Source organism: Dermochelys coriacea, chromosome 6, assembly GCF_009764565.3.
Source record: "Dermochelys coriacea isolate rDerCor1 chromosome 6, rDerCor1.pri.v4, whole genome shotgun sequence".
NCBI lineage: Eukaryota > Metazoa > Chordata > Testudines > Dermochelyidae > Dermochelys > Dermochelys coriacea.
The window spans coordinates 105,395,270-105,415,429 of NC_050073.1; the positions used below are offsets into that span (position 1 = coordinate 105,395,270).

Consider the following 20,160-nt stretch of genomic DNA (forward strand, 5'->3'; position numbering starts at 1 on the left):
CTGGCAACTCATGGTCATTAGTGTTGCAACTTTACAGACAGCTACTAGTGCCCTAATGATTGCACCTGCTTAATACTGTGAAGCACCTTAGAGCTCCAGTTGTCATTGTGACAAGTTGGAATCAGTGATCAATTCTGCCTTGCATATCATCAATGGTACAACCCAGTCAACTCCAGTTTCCAACATTTCAGTCCTGGCTGGAATTGCTTCCCCGTAATTAGGCATAAGGCAAGGCCCTGGCCGCATTACTGTGCACAGTCAACTATCAAGACAGCTTACTTCATAATTTTATCTCAAAGCCATATCAGAAACACTTGCTAAAGTGTTTTCTGAAATAGTTGACCCCATCAGACAACCTTTCTAAGGCACAGTGGCAACAGGTAGTGCAGGACTATATTTTTGAAGCAGTGGCACATTTCTTGGCAGTTAGACAACTCAGATCTATGTTTCCTAGGCTCTCGGGATTAGCTCTCTCAAGCCCTTCAGAATAACCATATGAACCAAAAGATCCTTCTTTGTTACAATGGAATGTGTTGTGGTCATGGGCAGTTTAATTTGCATCTTTACCATTGGGTCTTCCTGAGCGTCCCGTCCTACTCTTATGGAGCTCAAGAACTATGCTATTTGGGTAAAGAATGCCCTCTTTATCATATTGATGGTGGGTGGATGCACTTAAGAGTGACTATATCACATACCCAACATCTAATTCATTTTTTGTGCCATCAGAAGCCATATACCAGAAGAAGAAAAAGCATTAGCTACCAAGTTGTTGGTATAGCAGGTCAAGAAGATATCTCTGGTACTGAATTAACCTTCTACTTGCTTAGGGAGAGCACAACAGAGCCATGGCACTCCTGACAGGATGACCCCTGTCTTGGAAGCCATGTATTCCTTGTCTGCATCCCTGTTGGGGCACAATAGGGACTCCTCCTTCCATCCCTTTTGGGTTGTACAGTGTGAGTCAGAAAGGGATCTGTAAGGGACAGCAGTAAATGACTTGGGGCTCATCCTTCCTGATTTTACATGCACACCCCTATGTGTCCCTCAATCCAGTATCCATACCCTTTTCAGCTCTGGCTTGACTAGACACCTAGGGGAATGTAGCTGTATTCAGGTAAGCCTAAGTAATCTGTCTCCTTGTGGATTAGATACTGCTGCCCAAAGAGGCAGTCAAGATAACAAGTCAAGTCAGCTAGTGCAGCCTTAGAGCCTCAAAGTATCAGGAGGAAAGTGATAAATGCTATAAGGGGAAGAATGAGGCAGTAAATTAACATTATTTTAGCTGATGACTTCAAGACATTTCAGGACCTCATGAGGTCTATGGCAGAGATTCTAGATACACCTCTGGAAGTGGTGCAGGAGAAACCTTTCAAACTTTTGCACATTTTACATGCTTCCATTGTTGGCAGGCTCGTCTTGCTTATAAATGAGGATCAGCCCACAAAAGAGCTGCGACATGCGCTAGCTTCTGTCTTGGCCACATCCAAGTGGGCTGACGGGGATTCCACATCTCTTCCAAAGAACTTGGAGTACTTTTATTCCCACTCAGTATCAAAATTGTTTCTGGAAGCTGTGGTCTAAGAGCAATCAAAGTGGCAGGGGTCTCTCAAATCCATATGTAAGGGGAGAGACTTAGAGACTGGACCTGTTTGGATGCAAAGTATTCATTTACCAGCCTCCATATGCTGGTGAATAATTACCAAGTGCTTCTGTCAAAATACAATTATTTGAATTGAGACACACTGTTTGTAGATAGGCTACCTCGATCACTGAAAAGAACTAATGACCATCCCCATCTGAGGGATAGCTGATAACCCGCATCCAATTGCAGGCTGCTGTAAACAATATAGTGGAATAAACTTTGTCTATGTTGGTGGTCATGAGAAGATCTTACTTTTTCCAATCTTGAGATTTTTTCCAGGGATGTCCAAACAAAAATTGAGAATCTTTTTGAAGTTAACTTTTTACTTCAAAGTGTGGTGAAGTCCTCTGTTCCTTAAAGGAGTCTAGGGTGACTATATTCTCTGGACCTCTTTTCCAGTACTAAGATGGAAGTAAGTGAGACAGGACTTCTTTCAGGTACTGTTTCTGTGCCCGCGTATGTTACATCCTCAGACCTTGGAGCTGTCCAGAAAGAAGAGGTTTCAGCCTTTCTCTGCTGCTGCATAGTCTGTTTTTCCCTAGGAAGCAGGTTTGATGCCATTACCGAGAGCCTGGCAGAACCTTGAGATCTCTTCCCTTCTGTCTCTCTTCCCCTCCTACCCGCCACCTTGGCAACTATCTCCTTTTATTTTTGGTAAGTCTGGACTCGGATCAACTCAGACAACTGAGTCTTGGAAATAGTAAACAATGGATATTCTCTCCCATTCCAGTATCTTCCTGACCTGTTAGCCCCGTTCGCCGCCATTTTTTTTTCCCCTTTTTTTTTGAGGGACCATTTTCACAAGATACCGTTCAAACAAAAAGTGGACTCCCCTTCTACAATTTGGAGGAGGGATTCAGAGATATAGGACAAGGGGTTATTCCCATTATTTTTCTCATCCAAAAGAAAACAAAGGACTAAAACAATCCTTGGATGCATAAACAGGGGAATCTTGGGACAGACCAGAGGTTTTTATCTCTGTTTTTGGCACTAGTGCAACTGCTGCTAGAAATACTGTCCAATTCTGGTATCCACGATTAGAGGATGTTTTATAGATTAGGGAGCGTTCAGAAAAAAAAGCCATAAGAATTTCTAAAGGATTAGAAAAGCTGCCATTGTAGTGATTAGACTCAAGAAGTTCTCTTTTTTAGCTTAATAAAGAGAAGGGTAAGAGGTAATTGATTAGTTTATAAATATCTACTTGGAACAAATATTTAATATTGGGCTCTTCAATCTAGCAGAGAAGTATAACACGATCCAATGGCTGGAAGTTGATGCTAGACAAATTCAGACTGGAAAGAAGGTGTATATTTTTATCAAACTCAAATTCTCTAACACTAGCAATTTTTAAAATCACGATTGGATGCTTTTCTAAAAGATAAGCGCCAGGAATGATTTTGGAGAAGTTCTGTGACCTGTGTTATCCAGTGGTCAGGCTAGATCAGGGATGGGCAAACTTTTTGGCCTGAGGGCCACATCAGGGTTGCGAAACTTTTATGGAGGGCCGGGTAGGGAAAGCTGTGCCTCCCCAAACAGCATGGACCCCATCTCCTGATTGCCCCCCCCCTCAGAACTTCCAACCCATCCAAACACCACCATCCCGTGCTCCTTGTCCCCTGACCGCCCTCTCCTCGGACTCCTGCCCCTAATCACCCCCGGGACCCCCCCAACCCCCCTGTTTGTCCAGAACCTGTGCCCCATCCAACCGCCCCCTGACAGGCCCCCTGGGACTCCCACGCCTATCCAGCCCCCCCCCCCCCGGACTGCCTGCCCATTATCCAATCCCTCCCCGCCCCCTTACCACACTGCTCAGAGCGGCAGGAGCTCACAGCCATGCTGCCGCCTTGCCCAGCAGCAGTGGCAAGCCGGAGCACTGTCAGCGCACTGTGCTGAGGCTGCGGGGCAGGGGGGATAGCGGGGGAGGAGCTGGAGTGGCCTCCCTGGTGGAGAGTTCGGGGCAGGACGGTCCCACGGGCCGTAGTTTGCCCATCTCTGGGCTAGATAATCACAGTGGTCCCTTCTGGATTTGGAATCTATAAGAGTTGAGACATTAAAGGTCCACAAGTTCATCCAGTGTTTCAAGTTCAGAATGGTGACTCTGACCTCCTATAGTTCCCTCATTAAATCCCTCAAGATGTTTTGTGGTTCTCGATCTGCAAGATGCCTATTTTCAGGTATACATCCATTCATCCAGCCCACAAGAAACTTTTCGAGTTCCTAGTGACAACATCTCTGTCAGTACAGGTCGTGTGCCCTCTCCACAACTCTGCACTTTCACGATAGAGATTGCACTACAGTACTTGTATTTTTCAATTCACCTCATATTATTTTTTCTTTTTTACAGTGCAAATATTTGTATTAAAAAATAAAGTGAGCACTGTACCCTTTGTATTCATGCTGTAATTAAAATGTGTATATTTGGAAATGTAGAAAAAATCCAAAAATAAGTATAATTTTAAATGGGTATTCTGTTTAACAATGCGTTTAAACCTGTTATTAATTGCAACTATTTTTAATCTAGTTTTGTTTGTTGCCTGTTAACTGCAATTAATTGACAGCCATGCTTTTAAATGTACAGTGTTCTGTGTCTGAAAGTTGCTTATATAAAGATCTTCAGATTTTAAAGTTTGTGTTGTATGGACTAAATTGCTTTTTCAAAATGCAAAAATATACTGTTACTGTGTTTTTTAAATTTTAATATATCCTCACTACAGCATTAAACTCCAAGTGCAGTTGATGTGTATAACTTGCAGGATTTTTTTAATATTAAAGCAAACCGTTTTAGGAAGATTGCTTCTATGCACTTACTGGTGTTTTCTTACTTTATTTTGTAAGAATGAAGCCACGAAAAATTAAAGAAGATGATGCTCCAAGAACGATAGCATGTCCTCACAAAGTAAGTGAAACTCTCTGAACTTAAAGCATTTCAGTGATTAGTCACTTGTGGAACTGAATTTTGTGCGGCTAACTTTTTTTTCTGTTAAGGTAGGAATAAGCTGAATATATTAAAGCTAAATATTGAGGCCTATTACTTTAAATACAGTTGTATCTCTTTAGGTGCTTTCCAGATGCTAAAAGATTTCCTCAACTCTTCCTACACAGTGTGAATGTCATAACACAAAAGGGAACCTTGTTTGCATGTAAGATGATCATGGGAGTATGGCAGGACCCTTTGTCCCAGTAATGTAATTTTCTGTCACTCTATGAAATACCTCATTAATCCTCTAGACTCAACCCAAACTATATTCCTTTAAGTTTCTGTACTGCTGTGTGTCATACCTGGCTCATGATATTGATAACGTGAAAGATCATTGGAGAACTTCATTCAATAAAGGTCAAGGGTATGTCTGTGTTGCAGCTAGGAGCTAGCCTCCCAGCTCCGGTACATGAATTTGTGCTAGAAATAGCTGTGTGGACATTGTGGCATTGGCAGAGGCACCTGAGCTCAAGCTACTCTTGGGGGAATTCTGTACCACTGCACAATGCAGAAATTTTCATAAATTAATGTTATGCACGCAGGATTTCCTTTTTTCCTCACAGAAATGGGTTGCAGAGATGCTGGCCGCCACTAGAGGCCACTGGACCTGGCACAGGGCTAGGGGGAAGAGGCAGGAACTGGAGGGTTCCCAATAGCTGCAGTTCTCAGCACGCCCTGAAGAAAGGAGGTGGTGGCGTGCAAGTCTTGGCCCCAGCAATCAGGCTGTTTCTCTCTCTGGTCTTGGAGAGTGAGAGTGTCGGGGGGGGGGGGGTGAGTGTCTGGCCCCCTGGCTGGGCTCTGGGAGGCAAGGGGGCAGAGAAACTGGGTTGTCATAGGGGTTTCTTTAACTCTCTACTCGTGGGTGAATTTTTGCTGACAGGTATCTTGAAATAAATTACCAAATAATTGAAACTGGCATGATTATATAGTGGTGTTCTTGACAAAATCTGCAGAATTTTAAAATATTGTGCACATAATTCCCCCAGGAGTAGCTCAAGCCCACGCCGGTGCCAAGCTTGTCCGGCTAGTGTGAGCCTCTGCCAGTGCCACAATGTCCACACAGCTATTTCTTTCACATAAGTGAGCCCCTCTAGCACAAGTCTCTATCCAAGCTGTAAGGCTGGCTCTCAGCTGCAATGTAGATACACCCCTAGATTAGTAACTCTCAACCTTTCCAGACTGTTGTACCACCGAGTCTGATTTGTCTTATGTACTCCCCAAGTTTCACCTCACTTAAAAACTTACAAAATCAGACACAAATATAAGTAACAACACACTATTACTGAAAAATTGCTTACTTTCTCATTTTTATGATACAATAAAATCAATCAATTGGAATATTAATATTGTACTTACATTTCAGTGTATAGTATACAAAACAGTATAAACAAATCATTGTCTACAAAATTTTAGTTTGTACTGACTTCACTAGTGCTTTTCATGTAGCCTGTTGTAAAACTAGGCAAATATCTAGAGGAGTTGATGTACCCCCTGGAAGACCTCTGAGTACCCCCAGACGTACACATACCCCTGGTTGAGAACCACTGCTCTAGACTATTTAATAATCAGATTTTTTCTGTGGCCACTTTTTAAATAAAGGAGAGCACTCTGGTCCCTTCTCTTATGGTTAGCGTGTCTGTATGTTGTTTTTTGATAGCTACCATACACTATTATGGACAAGATATTGCAACAATAATTTAGAATACTTATTTGATGGCATGAAAACTGTCCAGAGTGTATTCCTGAGATCTAGGTGTACCCAGCCTTGATACGAAATCATTACAGGTTGTGGGGCTTGGTTTCTAGATAGCGTGAGCCTAAGAATGTTTGCCTGTGCAGATTATTTAATAGTGCACGTTACAGATCAGTAACATAGACCAAAGATTTGTTCCTTACTAGCCTTGAGACCAAGCATCCAGTCTGGGAACGTTGAGTTCCTATTCAGGCTCTATATGTTGACTTTCTAATCCAGAGGTGGGCAAACTTTTTGGCCCGAGGGCCACATCTGGGTATGGAAATGGTATGGTGGGCTCACGAAATTGGGGTTGGGGTGCAAGAGGGAGTGAGGGCTCTGGGGTAAGGCCAGAAATGAGGAGTTCACAGTGCAGATGAGGGCTCTGGCTGGGGGTGTGGCTGAGGATGATGGGTTTGGGGCATAGGAGGGTGCTCCAAGCTAGAGCCAAGGGGTTTAGAGTGTGGGAGGGGGATTGGGGCATGGGGTGAGGGCTGCAGCTTGGGGTGAGACTAGGGGTGAGGAGTTTGGGGTGCAGAAGGGTGCCCCGGGCTGGGACTGAGGGGTTCGAAGGGTGGGAGGGGGCTCAGAGGTGGGGCATGGGAGGGGCTCCAAGAAGCAGTAGCGTGTCTCCCCTCTGGCTCCTACGTGGAGTCACAACCAGGCTGCTTTGTATGCTGCCCTGTCCACAGGCGCCACCCCTGCAGTTCCCATTAGCTATAGTTCCTGGTCAATGGGGGTGGCGTTCGGGGTGGGGGCAGCATGCAGAGCCCCCTGGCTGTAGGAGCCAGAGGGGGGACATGTCGCTGCTTCCAGGAGCCATGCAGAGCCACAGCATGCACGCAGGGTGCGGCACCCGACCCTGCTCCCCAGTGGGAGCTTGAGGGCCAGATTAAATCAGCTGGCAGGCCAGATGTGGCCCTGGGTCATAGTTTGCCAACCACTGTTCTAATTCCACACTTTCAGGATGTATGTTCATCTTTCCTTAAAGTTGTACTTGGAGACCCAGAGTTAAATTATTCTTCCTCTGAGGAGAAATGTATGTTCACAACTTGAAATCAGTCCTGCTCTTATTTCTCTGATTTAATTATACTTCTGATAAACATTATGTTGTCTATGTTAAGTGGGAGAAGAAAAGTAATACTTCCTTATTGCTGCTTTTCCACTTCCCCTCCCAAAAAAGTTCCTTTATCAGTGTAGAGGTAACTCTTAGGACAACTTTGTTACTTATGTGTAACCAAGAAATACCTCTTAAGGCTTCCCTTCTCCTTTCCACAGAGTAGTTGGGATTTCAAAGTCAGTATAAATAGCTTTTTTTTTCATCCCACCCATTTGTAAAGTTTAACTTTTGAATAAAGACATGGAAATCTTGAAGCCTGTTAGTCCAAAGGGATTGTGAAACCTGTGGGGGAAACTTTTTTATTTAGAAGTGGTGGCTCCTTGGTTTTTCAGAATTTAAGACATGTTCAGATATGGTTATTCCTAGTTTGGCAAAAGTAGCTCCCAAAGCTGCAGAATTGCAGATTGGAACCAGGAGTCCGGTGGCACCTTAAAGACTAACAGATTTATTTGAGCATGCTCAAATAAATCTGTTAGTCTTTAAGGTGCCACCGGACTCCTTGTTGTTTTTGTGGATACAGACTAACACGGTTCCCCCTGATAGATTGGAAGGTGGATCACTCAATCAATTGCTGTTTTCTAACTTGCACTCCTCTTGCAGTTGTATGGTACTACCAGTTCTGGTTTATTTTCATGTACGCTTCAAAATTCATATGGAAACTGAAACTCCTTAACAAAACTTAAGAATTTATTAAAGTTTCTGATACGCTTTGAGGGACCTTTGACAAATGAGTTCATCTATATTCCCATCTTGCATTTATTCAACAGGGAAGCCCTGGTAGCGCAGTTAATTTAGCTGGGTTGAATTTGTAAGAAGGGTTTCTGTCTTTACCATGAAATAGTCTTGATCCCACAAATCCATTGCCCCAACTTTTATGCTGGATAGTAGAAGTGATTTTTTTGGTCTGAGTGACTAAAAGTCATCTGGTTAGATCTTCTGTGTATGTAGGCCCCGAAGAAATCCATTTTATTGTGGATTTTTGTATTTATTTTGATTTCGTTTTTTAAAAATTCCACGTTTATGGTCTTTTAAATCAAAATTGTTTGATACATTGACCACAATTTAAGTAGCCTTACTGTAAATGCATTAAAATGTTCAGAATTGGATTGCAATGGGAAAAATTGATTTTACACAAAAATACCCCCTACAATTTAAACAATGTCCAGCAGATATACAGTATAAGGTAAAAGTAATACATTTTAAATTTGCTTTTTAAAGTAGCACTCGGTAATATGACCAAACTGACAATTCTGAACAGTAACACAAGAAGTCCACAAAACTGTGGTGGGGAAGTGTCTGCACAGTCCTCTCTTTAAGCAGAGCACTCACCAGCCGGAACGCTTGTTTAGACAGCAGCTATTGCACCCACTCCTGAGCCAGAGGCTGGTGTACAGACAGGTGCCCCCTGTTCTCCCATGTGTGCCCCCCCTCCCGCTCAGTGGAGGCTGGGTACGCCAGTGAGGGGAAGATTTGAGTAGCAGCCGTGTTAGTCTGTATTTGCAAAAAGAAAAGGAGTACTTGTGGCACCTTAGACTAACAAATTTATTAGAGCATAAGCTTTCGTGAGCTACAGCTCACTTCATCGGATGCATTTGGTGGAAAATACAGAGGGGAGATTTATATACGCACAGAGAACATGAAACAATGGATTTTATCATACATACTGTAAGGAGAGTGATCACTTAAGATGAGCCATCACCAGCAGCGGGGGGGAGGGAGGAAAACCTTTCATGGTGACAAGCAAGGTAGGCTATTTCCAGCAGTTAACAAGAACATCTGAGGAACAGTGGGGGGTGTGGTGGGGGGGAGAAATAACATGGGGATATAGTGTTACTTTGTGTAATGACTCATCCATTCCCAGCGAGGGGAAGGAGATGCCCCAACATCAGCCCCCACCCTGGACTGGCTTTGCAAAGCAGATCAGAAGGTTTGACTCTTAGCCTGCCTGCCCCTGCAGTCCTGGGGAGAGCAGAATTCTGCATTAATGTTTTGATTCTGTCCATGTTCTCAGTAATGCAGATTTCGTAGGGCCTTATGTATGGTAATTAGCCAAAGAGGCATTTGGGGACTTTTTCATAATCCAGTTGGTTTATTTCTGATGTAATGGTTTATGCATGAAATATAAAGCTTCTAGATTATTAACACTGTAGCTAGTCTTCGTCCTTTTGTGGACTAGCTTTGTAAAGAGGTGCTTTTTCAAAAAGGGTCTGGGCTTGCTCAGTTGTATGGAAGGTGAGGCTGCCTGGTATTGTAGGGGGAGGGGCTCAAGAGACACTGGCTCTACTCCTAGTTCTGTCACTGGTCTGCTGGGTGACCTTGGGCATGTTACTTCACCCCTCTGTCTCAGTATCTCCATCTATAAAATGCGGAGGATATTTACCACTTTTGGTGAGTCCTTTGAGATCTGATGTAAAAATAGGTGGTAATATTTATAAGTAACTTCTGTCCTTCGTCTGTCTATTGGTTGGTGTTTAGTGGCATTTAAGGTTGGCAAAGGGGTTGGGAAACACTCCTTTAAAAAAGGATGCCTAGAGGATGGCAGAAGCAGCAGGCAAACAAAGAAGGAATAGAACACAGTTGATCAGTAAGAAGGGGGATAGAAGAAATGTGTGGTGAAAGTTGAGAATTTTAAAGGTAGCATGAATTTCGAACAAGTAGATACCTGGGACAACAGAATTCTGTAAAAAATGATCATAATTCTGTTTTCCAAATCTTAACAACCAGGAAAGATAGAATGGGAAGTTCATAGATTAGGGGTGCAGAAAGGGAATAGCTTAGTCAAGAACCATTATGACTAGGTAGGACTTTCAGCCTAATCTTGTCTGTCTTTAGTCTCTCTGCAAATGCAATATTCAAAAAATAAGTGAATCTGCAGATGCAGGATCTTCAAGAAGTGGGGGGGAGTTCCCATTACTTGGGGTCATAGGCTCTCTTGGTGCTCAGGAGTGAGATCTGTATTCTGCCTTCCTGTGATGCAGGTGGTGGTCTTCAGGCTTCATGACCCAGCAGCACCAGATCCTCCTTTCCCCTCCCTGAACCCACACAGCTGTTACCTTTGTAATCCTAGTCAATTTATCAGATTAATTCTGCTCTCAGTGCATTATGGAATAGAGTTCTTCTGTAGCTGCTGTGCCTTGGAGACCCTCTTGCTTCTTTCTCTGTCAGGAACGGGAAACAGACAAAGAAAGAAGAAAGAGGGACAGTAGGAGATGGACAGAGACAGACATCACTTGCACAAAGAATATGGGGCCCACCAAAGGTAGCGGTGGACTACCATCATTTTACCTTTTGCTAGCCCTTGGACTACTGTAAATTTTGTTCAGTTTGTCACCTGTGCTTCTGTTAATAGGATATAATCTTATGGGGAAGATGCAGTGTATGTTAATAAAACTGGACTGCATGTAGTACACTAATGTTGTATGGGTGAGTGAATTGGATTTTTTCCTCACCTCTTAAATTATTGATATTTACTGTCTGTCTATAGTAAGAGTTTGTGATAATTTTACTGTAAAAGTGTTTTATTTTTAACCTAAGTCAAAGTAAAATATGTATCAATGTGAGGGAGTATGTCTTTTTAGGGCCAGCTTCTATTTTAAGGTATTTTTCCAGGGAAAAGGGAGGGGTAACTAAACTTTCATTTACTAAAATGCTAGAAATTTTATTATCAGAACTTGTTTATGTATTGACTAAAGATTTTTTTTGTTTGTTTGTTTTTTTTTTTAATTCTCTTTAAGGGCTGCACAAAAATGTTCAGGGACAACTCTGCTATGAGGAAGCATCTGCACACTCATGGTCCTCGAGTACACGTATGTGCAGAATGTGGCAAGGCCTTTGTGGAGAGTTCCAAACTAAAGCGACATCAGCTAGTTCATACTGGAGAGAAGCCCTTTCAGGTATGGCCACTTTCAAGACATGCAGAGTATTCAAGTTTTAATTAAAAAAAAAAAAAGGGGGGGGGGGCAAGAGACTATGCTTACCTGGCTTTCCTTCCAGTTGAGGCAAGGAAGCACCTTGTCTCAAAATAAAATTGCATGTGGTACTTGACATGCAAAATCAAAACATGATCCAAAGTCTGTTTGATACCAATAGCAGCCTTTCCATTGACTTTAGAGAGCATTGGATCAGATCCTTAGAGAAGTTAGAACAAGTTCTCTGTTCACTAATTATTAATGCTTAGACAAAATTATGATTGTTTATTTCCAGGTATACTTTGGAAGTGGGGTGCATTATAGCACAGAGATCAGCACATTTTAAATGTAACCATCATTCTAGCCTACTTGCAAGAAAATTAGACTTTGAAACCATGTTTGAGGAAACCCTTATTGCTTCCTCTTTTTCAACTTGATGTATTTTACCAATGTAAACAAGGCCCCAGGTTATGTTGATTACGGTGTGTAAGTGGAATGTCTTTCACTATTAAGAGTCCTACTGTGTAGCTTGGCAGCTTAAGACTGCAAAGCTGGATAACAATATATTAATTGTGTGGATTTTTGTTTTCTTTAGAGGCTGTTTTTGGAACACATTTGTAAACAAACTGCCTGAATTCTTTGTTAAAATCTACAGTGGGGATACTCACCATGGGGGGAGAAATTGTTTCATTCTCTCTCCTTTTTTTTTTTTTTAATGTCCCCCATGTTGTCAGCAGACACTTTTTTTTTTTTTCTTGTGCTGTTTGATGCACCATTGGCTAATCAGAATGCTTAACTTTCAAGTTCTGAGTGTTAATCAACTTAAAATTAAAGCCATGAACTACCCACTGAATATCCTCTGATGCTACGACAATGTAGGAGACGCTTGAGCTCCTGCCACCAGAGGTCCCCAGCCTTCTTCATATGGTAAATATCATTCAAAAATTACTTTAGACTCTGAATTATACAACATGCAGAAATAACTGATGCACATCAGTTCAGTTAAGATACCATCTTTTAATTTGTTTAGTTTCTTCAAGAAACTAATCTGTCATAAGACATAAACTGATACTCTAAAAATGAGATTCTTTAATACAGAAAACCTCAAACCTACCACGTCTTCTGGACCTACAAAAAGCCACTAAATATTCTTCCTAATCAATTTAAGAATTAAAAGTCTCCAAGTCATTGCCTGAATTATCCACCTCTGAGTGATTCTCTAGCCCAGTGGTAAGAGTATTCACCTGGAAGATGGGATACCCAAGTTCTTGCTCTACTCAGTATTGCATGAGTTATGTAGGAAGTCATACTAGACTAGATTATCACAGTGGTTCCTTTTGGCCTTAGAATCTATACTTTTCATAGAACGTGGCTTGAATTCAGTAAATTGTGGGTTTTGTTGTTTGTTTCCCAGAAACAAATATTCCTGTGACTGTGGAGTTTTTATTCATACATTTTATCTGTTTTTATTTGTAGCACACAAGAAAAACCACTCTGATCCAGGCTCTTGTGGCTCTTTATGTACATTAAGAACAATTGTATAACGCATGAGAGAGTTGCTCATCTTGCCCCTGCATGGCAACAACTCATAAAATAAATATCTTATCTGAACAGTAGCCCATCTGACCCACAGATAACAATTATTGTTCTGTGCCCTTCTCTCCCCAAAAACCTGGGGAAAATTGCAGTCCGAGTCCCTGCAGTTGAATGGAGTCTAACTGCTTTTTGGAGCAAGTGGGAAGGAGGGGTACCAAATTCTAAAACTGAGCGCTTCTTCTTTAACTGAGAGTTAAAGAAACCTCTGACAACCCAGTTCCTGTTTCTGTGCTCCCTCCCCTCTCCTCCCCTCCCCTAAGCCCAGCCAGGGGACCAGACGCCCACAATCCCTTTTCTCTCTTCCCCGCCCCCACCCCCCCTCAGCCCAAACACCCTCCTCCCTCCTGGGGATCCAGATTGAGAAGCAGCCTGATGCTTGGTCCCAGGCTTGCATGGAGTTTCCTCCATGGCGCACTCTCCTTCCCTCAAGGCATGCTGGGAACTGCAGCTGCCAGGAACTCTCTAGCTCCATCTCCCTTCCCCAGCATGTCAAGTGGCCCCTAGTGGTGGCTAGCAGGCACTGTAGTCCATTTCTGTGGGGGAAAGGAAATTCGGTGTGCACAGTGTTAATTTCTGCAAAATTCTGCATTGCACAGTGGTGCAGAATACTTCTAGGAGTAAAAGAGGGAGTGTGTAGCGAAAGTGCTTACTTTTTGCAAGCTTGGAGCTCTGCTGTCTTCAGAATTTTTGTTCACAGTAGTCTACTGTATACATTGCAACTGTTTTGAGAAAAATAATAGTAATCGGTTTTCTCTTTAGGCTTTCACTTAAAAAAAAACAAACCTTCATATGTTAAATGAGATGTAATGAATTCAATGTTGATATGCTAAGACCTGCAATTTATTTCTCAGGCAAAGCTCCCACTGGTTTTATTGGGAGTTTTCAGGGAAAATGGACTGCAGGATCAGGACCTAATATTTGTAAAGGGAATTCAGTAATGCAATCAAGAAACTTTTGCTGACTTACCAAGTATCTGTTACTCCTGTTAAGACTGTTTGTCTTTTTTTTTTTTTTTTTAATCTGACCTTTCCTTTCAACAGTGCACATTTGAAGGATGTGGAAAGCGATTTTCACTGGACTTCAATTTACGCACACATGTGCGAATTCACACTGGCGACAGGCCCTATGTGTGCCCGTTTGACGGCTGTAATAAGAAGTTTGCTCAATCAACTAACCTGAAATCTCACATCTTAACACACGCTAAGGCCAAAAACAACCAGTGAAAGTAAGCGAGAAGAAAGCTCTTGAACTCTCAAAGCATCTTACAGGAGTATGGGAATAAATATGCCTCCCCTTTGTATATTGTTTCTAGGAAAGAATTTTAAAAAAAGAACCCTACCCACCTAAAGGACGTGTTTTGATAAAGTAGTAAATAAATAAATAAAAAAACTTTAAGATGACGTTGCTAAGATGCTCTACCTTGCTCTGTAATCCAGTTTCAAGAACACGGTGTTTTGTAAAGTGTGCTCCCAACAGGAGGGGACAATTGATGAACTTGCATCAAAAAGAGACAATTCTTTATACAACAGTGCTAAAATTGGACTTCTTTTCACATTCTTATAAATATGAAGCTCACCTGTTGCTTACAATTTTTTTAATTTTGTATTTTCCAAGTGTGCATATTGTACACTTTTTGGGGATATGCTTAGTAATGCTATGTGTGATTTTTCTGGAGGTTGATAACTTTGCTTGCAGTAGATTTTCTTTAAAAGAATGGGCAGTTACATGCATACTTCAAAAGTATTTTCCTGTAAAGAAAAAAGTTATATAGGTTTTGTTTGCTATCTTAATTTTGGTTGTATTCTTTGATGTTAACACATTTTTGTATAATTGTATCGTATAGCTGTAATGAAATCATGTAGTATCAAATATTAGATGTGATTTAATAGTGTTAATCAATTTAAACCCATTTTAGTCACTTTTTTTGGAAAAATACTGCCAGATGCTGATGTTCAGTGTAATTTCTCTTTGCCTGTTCAGTTACGGAAAGTGGTGCTCAGTTGTAGAATGTATTGTACAGGCACTGACCTTTTATTAACACCTGATAATATGTACAACCCATGTAATAGAAAGGACAACAATAAAACAGTGGTCCTAAAGAAAGAGTATGGCAGAAGATGATCTGTAAGCACAGTCTATTTTCTTTTTTTGTCCAGAATAATTACAGTTCTTGAACCTCCCAGAAATTGGAAGCTTAAATAAAAACTCAAGTTTCCTTTACTTTGCATTCAATTACATGATTTTTGATTAAGTAATACATCTGTGGCAAAACAGAATATACCAAAGGTGGTAATTTTAGTCAGAATTGGCGACAGTAATTCTGGGTTTGGGAGTGACCTGGACTCCTATTAACTGGAATAATGGAGTTGGTGACAGTTTTCAGCACCCACAGCCAGCCAATCAGTGGAACAATACAGTGTCTAAATTAATAGCGCTTCTCTCCTTAATCAAGCTAAGGGGTGAGTAGAGTGGAGGTGTGTGGGTGGGGGGTGCTTTACTTAATCAAGGTAAAGGTGAATGGGTGGGTTCAATGGCGACACTAGAACATTGAGAGAACCCTTTATCTGATTAGGCTAGCCTTCAGTTTTGGACTAGATGCAGTAATGGAGATCCATGCTTAGAGCAAGGAACAAAAGACCATGAAAATTCCCAATAAGTTTTAACGTACACAATATTCCTTAGATGGTCTAATTGCAAATGATTTCAACACTTTTTTGTTACAAATGTTGAGTAATCTGTGTACTGTAGTAAACGGTGAAAGAGTGACAAACACAAGAATTTGCACAAAGAATGCATATGTATTGTTTTAAAAGAATGTCAAAAAAAAAAAACGCTTAAAGAGCGTTGTTTTAAACAGTGTCTGGTAGTAATATGTTTGTAGACCTCAATCTCTGCATCTGTTATGAGAATATAATCCATCAAATTTTACAAGATTAAAATTAGGTAGCAAAACATTTTTCCAAATTGTTGGACTTTGGTTTCAACTAGCGATGTTAAGTGCTTGCATAACACACAGGCCATTTTATAAATGGCAAAGAAGGATTTTCATATACAACTAATTTAATTTTATTCCTAAAATAGACCCTGTGTCTCCTGGTTTTGGAGGCAGAAGAATAGTGAAGTGGTTGGGTAACTTAAAAATGTGCATTGGACTATCGAAAAGACAATACTAGTTTTGTTGTGGTTTTTGTGTGGGTTTTTTTGTTGTACTCACCCCCCCCCCCACCACCACCACCCCATGCTACATTTTTGGGAGGCACTGGCAGATAGTTCATAGTTAACTTACTTTCTGCAGGAACTGATCATCATTGTAGTTGCATAAATGTGGCATTTTGTTTTTTGAAGAGGACAAGAACAACTTAGTCTAGTGTTATCCAAGCAGATTTTATCTGTATTTTAATACAGCACACATGGCATCTGAGCATCTCCACTAAAGAAGGTATATTTCTCTTAACCATTCTTCTCTCTCTCCTTTCTGTTGGATGTGGTATCTATTTTGTTCACTGTGGGGTTGGATTTTTTTTGGTTTGTTTTGAGGTTTGCTTAGGATGAAGCATGTATTGCACTTCATCTTTAACCAGTTTTGCCATTAGAACAAGAATGCCATTTGAGGCCAGGTTATTTAATTATATTCTGTATTGATCAGCTTATTATCTTAGAAACATAAATCAGCATGGTCACCCAGTGTATATACTGCGTATGAGAAAGCAGAGATCCCATTGAGCAGCTTGGTTGGAGTATTGGATCCCCGAGTAGATGCTGACTCTTGTTGCCAAAAAGAAGTTTCTCACAGTTGTGCTTACATAACTCTGGTGGTGAATGATTAGGAATTTCTATAGTCAAATTAAACACATCTTATTTTAATAGCTTCTTTAATAGCTTTAAATTCACTTCTTGGAATAGCTTTTAAAAATATAATTGGCACATCTTATTCTTAGAGCTCCACACTTCACTGATTCAGCAGCTCCCATTGTGGACTCTTTGAGGATATTGCAAGTAGGAGGAAGTCAACCTTGGGAAACCAGTGCTGTCAGTCTGCTACCACAAGAACCTGTATCATGCCACCAAGCCTGAGCAATATGAGGTAAGGGGAGAAAAATTTTTCTGGGACCCCACAGTGCAACCATTTGTAATTTCCAAGGAGTTTCAGGGAGGGCATTAGTGTCTGCCCTATGCATCATGCTCGTTTCATAGCCTAGTTACTCTTGCACTTCCTGTATTCCAAATAACTGTCACATAGTCAGCAGAGAGAAGGGGAGGAACTTTAGCTATGCTTGTGTGTGGGTTAGGACTCTGGTTCCCAAAGCTTGTAGGTCTTTGGACTTGAAATAGTTTTTAAAAAGCCCCGGCTAATTTGCAAAAGCTTTCTACCATTTTCACTGTCTGGCTGCCTCAGGAACATCAGCAAATTCATGTGGTGTAGGGGGAACCGCACCATTAGTCACAGTAACTGCTCTGTTTGCCTCCTTATGCTCAGAGGAGGAACTTCACACCAGAATTTATTTCCTTTTAGAGAGTCCTTCTGCCTGAAAGAAAAGACTGAGGGCTTGTCTACGCTTACCAAGCGGTGATCGATACATCGGTGGTCGATTTAGCGGGTCTAGTGAAGACCCACTAAATTGACCACAGATTGCTCTCCCATCGGCTCCTGTACTCCACTGGATCGAGACGAGTATGGGAGTCAACGGGAGGGTGTCTCCCATCAACATTGCGTAGTGTGGACCCTGCGGTAAGTAGATCCAAACTACATCAATTTGAGTTACGCTGTTCACGTAACCCAAATTGCGTGGCTTAGATTGAGTTTCCTCTGTAGTGTAGACACAGCCTAACAAATCTGTTTCTTTTCCACCTCACCCCATCCAACCCCCTTCAATCTTACCTGGTGAATGTGATTTATATAACAGAATAGTGGCAAAGTGCTATTTTTCTCTGCCAGGGACCCTCTTCAACTACCCAGTTTGACCTAGCTTATTCTGTCCTGTCCAGACCTCGTTGTGGTCCCTGAGGATGCTGTGCTCTATGCATTAGAGTGGTCATACAAGCAGCCTGTTGGTGATACTGCTCCTTCCCAGTGGATGTTGGCCCCAGTCTGTCCTGGACTTTCTCCTCACCCCCACAGCAATCAAACCTTCTTTAAGGGAGACAAGCATATCAGGGGCTTGAATCCAAACTACCCCATAGGAATTACTATTTCAAAATTACTATTTTGAAAGGTGACTCTGCCTAAAGTGGGGGAAAATCCAAACATCAAGAAACATAGCTTTCAAAGGACCAGCCATCAAGAAAAGGAAGCTATATCAGTCCCTAAAATTGTGGATTCTAGCTTAGGTGCAAGTGCTCCTGCAATTCTTGGAAAAACATTTTTTGATACTTTAGTAATCCTGAATTCTTGCTGGTTTTTATTTATTTATTTATTTAATTTTTTTAAAAGAGAGCCAGTCCCTCCCCCTTTTCTTTCCCAAGGGGATTAATCTAATTGGTCAAAAAGAAAAAGGAGTACTTGTGGCACCTTAGAAACTAACACATTTATTGGAGCATAAGCTTTTGTGAGCTACAGCTCACTTCATCAGATGCATTCAGTGGAAATGCATCCGATGAAGTGAGCTGTAGCTCATGAGAGACTAAAATTGATTTGAGCATAAGCCAAGGTGCCACAAGTCCTCCTTTTCTTTTTGCGAATACAGACTAACATGGCTGCTACTCTGAAAACTAATCGGTCAAGTTCCTTACAAGGATTAACTTGTATCTGACTTCATTTGAGCCCATTCTTAGATGGTCCCCAAGCACTCCTATCTTGTTGGGATAGTTGTATTTGGCCTTCTTTTCAGCTACCTAGTTCATTTGGAACTAGCTCTAGAAAACATTATGAATTTCATTTTGACAGGACTCATCAATTCAGATTCTTGTACAGCATCTCGGATGCACAGGGTGAATTTGCTGAATCAGGATTCCCTATGATAGGAGAAAAGAAAAGCTTTACTTTTCTTCCTCTGGATCACTCTCTAGGCAGATTTCCAAATACCGTTTACAAGGGCATGTCTAGTGTGTGTTCATTCTCTCTGCCTGAAACATTTTTAAATGGAAAGATTTAAGGATATCCAACATTAGTCCTACTTGATTTGGGAACCCACTGCTTCATCAGCATAGCTTGTCAGTCCTCACTGGAGGGGTTATTTTTCTTTCTTCTGTGTTTCAGGGATAGATGTGAGATTCCTCTTGTGATGGTTCTTTCACCAGGTCCAATACAGACTGCAGCTATGCTCCACCTGCTGCATCTGAAAAGTAGGGAAAGGTTTCACAGGCCTCTGTGTCTTCCATTCCTCCCAAGATTTTGGCTTCTCTTTCCTCCATCTTAAATATTCTGGTAGGAAGAAGGTCATTGAGGAGGATTTCAAGGGGATAAAAGTAATCTTGAGTAACCAGAGACTATTGGCACACACTCACTGCCCCTAACTACTGGCATGATGGTAGCCTGTATGGAGACAGTGCCATGGGTAGTATTTCCTGATTGACCGTCTGCCAGGAGCAGTTGATGGATCAGCAACTGAACTCCACCATCGGTTTGCTTTTCCTTCATCTGACAGAAATGTTTTCTTCATCTGCTCAAGGGCAAACCTATGAATGATAAATGTCAGTGTCCTCTTGGTGGTCACAGGTGTGGGACCCTATATGGCTCAGGGCAAATGGACTCCTCAGATCTCCAACATAGCATCAATTTTCTGGGAGAGAGGAGTAAATGCATTATTCTATCTGTTCGTAAGAATTCCTCGGAAACCTACATTTCTACATATGGAAAGCAACAACAAAGCTACAATGTCTCTGAACTGCCAAAGCAAAATAGGGAACTGGCCTGAATATGAGGTGAGATCTTCTCCTGTCCTTAGATCAGTGCCTGTCAATTGAGGCCACATATGCAGGACCAACAGAACGAACAAGGAAGCGGGAACTAAATAAAAGCACTTTTGTATAGTTGAAGATGTGGTTCCTGCCTCAAGTGGATCTCTTTGCTAGCTAATGCAACAGGAAAGTACTCAAATTTTACCAGCACTCCCAGGCTGGGAGGGAGGACATTTTCATTCCTTTGGACAGGGCTTTCTGGTTCATGTCTCTTTTTCTATTCCCTCTAATTGCAAGGGGGCCAGAAAAGTTACCAATCAGTGATTGTAGTAATTACCCCATGGAGGC

At 41.6% G+C, this 20,160-nt stretch overlaps 1 protein-coding gene across 4 annotated transcripts in view; it reads left to right on the forward strand.

Annotated features, from left to right (window-relative positions):
• Window positions 1–15,195, forward strand: part of YY1 (YY1 transcription factor) — a 41,215-nt gene extending 26,020 nt beyond the window's left edge. The window contains exons 3-7 of one of the 4 annotated variants that reach the window (XR_006282144.1): window positions 4,478–4,538; window positions 10,637–10,730; window positions 11,206–11,364; window positions 11,975–12,306; window positions 14,016–14,225. Coding sequence is in view for 2 of the 4 variants with exons in the window: in XM_038405409.2 (XP_038261337.1) it covers window positions 4,478–4,538; window positions 11,206–11,364; window positions 14,016–14,198 (403 nt within the window). In the remaining 2 variants the exon portion in view is untranslated. Of the gene's footprint in view, window positions 1–4,477; window positions 4,539–10,636; window positions 10,731–11,205; window positions 11,365–11,974; window positions 12,307–14,015 lie in introns of all 4 variants that reach the window. The other 3 variants (XR_005293490.2, XM_043516811.1, XM_038405409.2) reach the window with 3 other exon arrangements.
• Window positions 15,196–20,160: the final 4,965 nt, after the last annotated feature.